The sequence below is a fragment of the Choloepus didactylus genome, chromosome 12 (genome assembly GCF_015220235.1).
Source record: "Choloepus didactylus isolate mChoDid1 chromosome 12, mChoDid1.pri, whole genome shotgun sequence".
Classification (NCBI taxonomy): domain Eukaryota; kingdom Metazoa; phylum Chordata; class Mammalia; order Pilosa; family Megalonychidae; genus Choloepus; species Choloepus didactylus.
The window spans coordinates 87,529,512-87,536,450 of record NC_051318.1 but is presented as its reverse complement, the minus strand read 5'-3'; the positions used below and the strand labels follow the sequence as shown (position 1 = coordinate 87,536,450).

Here is a 6,939-nt window from a genome sequence, read left to right as displayed (position 1 = left end):
TAATAGATGAAAACGTCCTTGCAGTTCAAGGATAATAATAGCTTTTTAAAGTAGAGGCTGTCCCTTTTTAAAGGAAACAAAAGCATAAGACCAGAATATTTTAAGGTGATTTCAACTACAAGCACACAATTAAATCTTTACAATGAGGTGATATCCACACAAAATAAAGTTACAAATATTCTTACCATTATCTTTAGTAAAAATTACATTATTTCAGTAAGCATGGAAGATGTTGGAATCTCTATGTTGTATATAGCAACTTAACTATTTAATTTTCATACTTTTACAAAGATTATTTAAATTACATACAAAGTGCTGAGTTTTCTTCTAGTTCTATGATTCATAATATTATAATTTCCCTGAAAGAAAAAAGATAATTGCTAAACAAGGGTGAATAAAAAGAGAAAATATTGAAGGAAAAGAACACCTAAGACAAGGTTACAGAGTTGAAAGTCTGTAATCTAAATGAAAATTAATAAAGAAATAAATGTTTATGATATACCATGGATCACACTATAATACATTATTGGAGTAAGTGCTTGAGCATTGTGGTTTTCACATTTATGAAACAAGTAATGGTTACACAAAGACCTAAACTAAGACTTGTATTTCTTTTCCATATCCTTTGAAAACTAAAATACAAGCTCCAGTTTCGAAACCCAATAGCCACCATCCTATTCACCCAGATGTAAGCACACTATGATTATGTATACAAATGCAACAGTAAGAGATAACCCAAATCCAAAATCCTTGATCAAGGACTAGTTCCAAAACCACACTGGCAAAAGTAAAGTGATTGCAATTTCAAATATCTTTCTAACATGTGTTTTACCTAACAGTGAAATGTAACACATTTCTCAATACTAGTCTTTCAAGCTTTTCTTAAAAAAAATCTTATTATGGAATCTTTTTTAAACTCACAGCTTTCCATTCTACCCAACTCTCAATTTGCCAAAGATATGTAAATGCTGAAGACACTTTAAAAAATGCTTTTTACAATTGTAAATCCTGAGCTAACTTCATAAGATATTTTCACTTTGATGCTACCCGACATGGATTATTCCTTAAGACATTGTTCCAGTTTGCTAATGCTGCTGCTATGTAAAATACCAGAATGGATTGGCTTTTATAAGAGGGGATTTATTTGGTTACAAATTTACAGTGACCAAACCGAGGCATAAACATGAGTATACCTTCACTGGAGAAAGGCCACTGGTGTCCAGAAAACCTCTGTTAGCTCACAAGGCACATGGCTGGCGTCTGTTTGCTCCAAGGCTGAGTTTCAAAAGGGCGTTCTCCAAAATGTCTCTGGGCTTAGCTTCTCGGGCAAACTCTAGGCTAGTATCTCCAAAGTGTCAGCAAAAGTCTGCTTTCAACGGCCAACTTGAAAATGTCTCTCTCAGCAGCAGCAGCACTGAGCAACTTCCATCTGAGCTCTTATAGGGCTCCAATAAACTAATCAAGACCCACACTGAATGGGCAGGGCCACAACTCCATGAAAATAATCTAATCAAAGGTATTACTCACAGTTGGGTGGGTCACATCTCCACGAAAACAACCTAATCCAAAAACTGCAACCTAATCAACACTAATACGTCTGCCCCACAAGATTGCATTAAAGAACATGGCATCTTGGGGGACATAATACATTCAAACTGGCACAGACATGGAATGGTAACAAAACAATAATGTTAATCATATTTAACCTCCTTCAAGTCTTCCGAAAAGTTAAGAACACTAAAAACAAGACTCACTATTGGTTAGAATATGCAAATTGTAAATGCCCTTATTAGTAATCACAAATGTATGTGGCCAAAAATATCTGAGAAGCACTTTCCCATACTTGTAATTTTTTTCTCTCTATATAAAACTCTGACAACTTGAACTCAATTTTCTGCAATTAATTCATGCTCAAAAGCCATTTGTTAAATATTCCTGTTGTTTGCTGGAAAAATTAATGCTAAAGAGAAGTCAAAACTCCCAGGGGTGTAAATCTCCCTGGCAACAAGGGACACAACTCCCGGGGATGACCTGGACCCGGAATCGTGGGACTGAGAAAATATTCTTGACCAAAAAGGGAAGCGAACTGAAACAAAATAAAGTTTCAGTGCCTGAGAGATTTCAAATGGAGTCGAGAGGTCACTCTGGAGGACATTCTTATGCACTATACAGAAATCCCTTTTTAGTTCTTAATGTATTGGAATAGCTAGAAGGAAATATCTGAAACTGCCGAACCTTGATTCTTGATGACTGTATAACTACGTAGCTTACATGGTGTGACTGTGCGACTGTGAAAATCTTGTGGCTCACACTCCCTATATCAGTATATGTAAAAAGATGAGGACACAAGTCAACAGCAGTCCCAAAAATCCTAAAGAATACCCAGATCCCTATCTGAGACTCTATAAAGGCTTTACTATTTATTCTTCAGAAACTTAAATTCTTAAGAGAACTCCTATGTCAACTAAGTCCCAAAACCCAGAGGGAATAGCTCCTCAGGAACATCAACTAGATGTGTCTCCTTTTCTCATAAAGTTGACACCCCTTTTCAACATAAACAACTTAGGGTGGTCACTACCTAGACATCCCTGAAGATCAGGAAAGCGACTAAACTAGAGGAAGGGGTAGGGTAGCAACAGACAAGATGAAATTTAACAAAGAATTATGAACATTGAATCTTTGTAATTTTCTTTTTTCTAGTTGCTGGGGGGGTTAGAATAGCTAGAAGGAAAGAAGTGAAAAGATGGAACTGTAACACATAGCATACTTTGAAATCTATACTATAGCTACTTATTAAATTGTAATTTAAAACCTATCACCTTTTTGTATATATGTTATATTTCACAATAAGGAAATAACTGAAACTGTGGTACTGTAACCTATAATATTCTTTGAAATTTGTTCTCCAACTATTTGTTAAATTTCACTTGGAAAGTTATCACTTCTATGTATATATATGTTATATATACAATAAAATATGATAAAAAAGAAAATGGGGACAAAAACTAAATAAAATATAGAGTAGGATGGGGGGGATGGAATGCTTTGGTGTGGTTTTTTTTTAACTTTTATTTTTATTCTTATTTTTATTCTTTGTGGAGTATGGAAAATGTTCCAAAAATTGATTGGGGTGATGAATGCACAACTATATGATGGTACTGTGAACAGCCGATTGTACACTGTGGATGATTATCTTGGTATGTGAATATATCTCAATAAAACTGAATTTAAAAAAAAGAGAAGTCAGAAGTTTCTTATATAAATAATGCATTCTCAGCGCCTTCTTTAAAAAGCTTCCACGCTTTATATAAAGTACTAAAAATGCCTAACACCTTTATGATGGCAATTTTCTATCAATATCAGGAAGGATCTGAAAAGAAAAAAACATGTACGCCCCTTGTGAAAACCAAGAAAGCCTGTGAAAACCCAGTCATAGACTTAAAGGAATAATTCTTTAATGACCACTATAGTTACTGCAAGATCATGTTATGAAAACGTACTCTAATTCACAGACATAAGTACTTCATTATTTATATCAAAAGAAGTTATTGGTAGACAATGCTTCATGTTTTCATATAAAACACTATTTCTCAAGAAATTAATAGCAGAGTCATTATAGTCATACAATATAAATAATTATAAGATTTTCAAAAAATATAAATGATGCTTTTTATTAGTTACGTACTAGACAGTATCAGTTTATTTAGCATATGTAACCTGCTGTCAGGGAGGAAAATGCCAATCATTGATGCTTACTGTTGACCTTGTATTCAATATTATATTATCGACAATTATTGCTAATTAACAAATTAACATAGGTCAAAGCTAAATAAATATAAAGTGATAAGAGGGTTAACTAAAAATCTTTTGGCATTTCTAATAAAATCTTGTCCTTATCCATTTCCTTAACCACTAGTAAGTTTCAAAAATTCTGATCACAGTAAAGAATACAAGATTTAAGATCTTAAAAATAAAAGCAATACTTGGAAATAGGAGCACAGTTTCCTATTAATGTTTAATCATCTAATTATCGTCCTAATTTAAGCCCAAGATTTAAGTTCCTATTTTCTAATTTTAAAAACTAGAAAAGTATCATTCTCTTTATTTAGGAACTAGCTAAAATTATAATTATTAAAATATAACCTTTCAGTTAAAACTAGTAAATTAGTACTTTGACCAAATGGCATTTCACCATTTCACTAACTAAATTATCCATGCTTGACCTTTAAAAAGTATGCATAACAAACTGAAAAATCTATAACCATAACAAAGTAAATTAACTAATCATGGAATAGCTGAATATTTATCTTTAGTTACAATATGTCAAATTTAAAACACCAGTTGAAAAGCATACTCATGCCTAAAAAAAAAAAAAAACCTTTATAATCCTAGTGTTTGTGTTTATATAAATCCTTTACTCTCCTGTATATTTATAGATGGGCATTTCCTTTGATATTACATATACTACATGCATTTCAGTTCATCTATTATTAGACTAAAAATAAGGTGAATAACATAACAGGAATAGAGGAAATGATTAAATCATAGCATATTATTTATATGTAAATCTCTCTATAATAATTAAATTAGTAAAAAGACTATAGCAAAACTGAATAAATACCAAATTTTACCTTTTCTGTATTGTAATATAAAGATTCAAAGTAAGTAAACAAGGGTGGGGCAGCCTTTACTGAAGTTAACCCTCAGGAACTTATCCATTAGTCTCTAAATTTTTCACCTAGAAACAAAAGTGTACTTTGTTTATACTTCAATCGATTGCAAACAATTCTTATAAAATGATTTATAATATAAACTTCCTCAGAAACAATTATCCCATTATCCAATATTTAAACCCAAAAAAGAGGTCAGTAATATTTCCTTATTTATTACCACCAAAAAAACAATACCAAATATCTCAGTTGGAAACTATATTTTTCCCTAGATCTAGGTTCAAGGAATACTTCTAAAGAAAGGTAAGCAAAATGATTGTGCAGCTTTAAGTGGAGAGCAAAAGTAACCTACTACCCATTCGGAATACAGCCACAATAGCAAGTATCATTCATAATCTCTTAATGACAGTCCTATTATCTACAACCCAAATGATGGTACACAGCCATAAAGCACTCTGGAGTCTATAAAAAGAATTATTTTCAAGTATTAACCAAAACATCTTTTTACACTCTAAAGCAGTATTTACAAATGTTTTCCCAAAGCAAGTAATTACTTAAACATTCATTCACTTCACAATCATGTATTGTGCCAGGCACTGTTCTAAGCACTGGGGATACAGCAGTGATTAAAACAGGTTTGTAAAAAAATCCTCCCCTCATGGAAGTTAACATTTGAATATGCATCATTATTTCCTAAAATATTAGGCAGAGTCACAGACTAGAAGAAAACTAAAAATATTGTAGTAGATAGTAAGAGACGCCGTGGCTTAGAAGAATGCACTCCTCCACTTATCTTGTGCCCTTGGTTTAAGTAACTTGTCACTCAAAAAATCTTAGTTTCCCCAATGTAAGGAGAGTATCATCATCATCAGCCTCACAGGTCCTCTCAGATAACTTCAACAAGATGATAAATCTACAGCACAAAGCACAGTGGCTGGCATGTTTAAGAACAGTACCTGGCATATAGTAACCACTCAATAACTGCTGGCTATCATATTTGACCTGATATCTAATAGATATCATGTTTCTATAGCTAACATTCTCCACAAAACAAACAAACACAAACAAACATTTTATCTTCATGTCAAAGGCTACTTGGAACTCTTCTTCCTGGAAAACTTCTTCAGTCCACTCAGATTACACTAGCAGATTTGATTTAAAAGACAATACACTCAACTCTCAATTTTCCATAATACTGAAAACCTCTTTTCCCATTCATTTGTTATTGTGACTGTGTAGTTGTGGGAAAGAATGAGGAAGCACTTTATAGTGCTGATACAGGACTGACTGACATCCAAGATACAGAGTGAAATGGAAAGAAAAATGAAGTGTAGAGCAATATATGCTTCACTTAGGTTAAAGAAAAGAGGTGGGGGTGGGGGGATAGAAAGCTATACACACACCCCACATAAACCTTTTTGTTTGTATATACAAAACGTATTTCTGGAAGAATACACAATCAACTGGTAACAATGGCTGTCTCTAGCAAAGTGAATTTGGTGGCCAGGGAATAGAGACAGGAGAAAGACTTTTCACTTATCAACCCTTTTGTATCCTTTTAATTTGAAACCATATGAATATATTTCCTAAACAAAACGCCCATACTCAACTGCTTAGTCACACACCATATCCCGAAATTATTTACTGTTTACTTAAAATCATTTTCATAATTTTTTTATTTAGGTATAAGGAAAACCCTTTCACAAAAAAACAAATTATCTTCCTTTTTCCTAGGTTTTTCTTTTTTTAAAATGATACTTTAGTACTCTACGGTCTTTACTTTGGGTGGGAAAAAGACCATCGATCATTACATGTCTGTTTAGCATTACTTCTCAAAACATAGGTTATCTGACTAACAGATGCTTTGCTTAATTCTTCTCTAAATATATAGGGTAGATTCACACAAAAATTAAATGTCCCAAAAACCACTGTTAAAGTAATGAACATTAACAACTATCAGACTGTTTCTGATTCATTAGAAATCTATTCTAAATAATGAAACAAAATTTGACCTAGCATTCTATGTTTAATATTCTCACTCGGATTATCTTCTTCCCCTCCTTCTACCCCTTGACCAGAGAATAACAGAATATGATGAATTAAACCAATTATTTCAAAAAGTGGCTTTATCCTCATGTTACACAATATTTTAGAGTGTGTGGAGAGTTTCCCCAGGACTTCTGCTGTGTCACTGTTCTGTAAGAGTTAAACTTTTTTATCTAAAAAATGGAAAACCTTTATTAATACTTTCAACTTACATTCTCAAATA

At 32.7% G+C, this 6,939-nt stretch overlaps 1 protein-coding gene across 1 annotated transcript in view; it reads right to left on the bottom strand.

The window, feature by feature from the left end:
• The window catches only part of NAA16 (N-alpha-acetyltransferase 16, NatA auxiliary subunit), an 81,252-nt gene that overhangs the window by 46,937 nt on the left and 27,376 nt on the right, over positions 1 to 6,939 (bottom strand). The window contains 2 exon segments of the mRNA XM_037800050.1: positions 4,632 to 4,679; positions 4,681 to 4,725. Of these exon segments, the coding sequence (XP_037655978.1) occupies positions 4,632 to 4,679; positions 4,681 to 4,725 (93 nt within the window).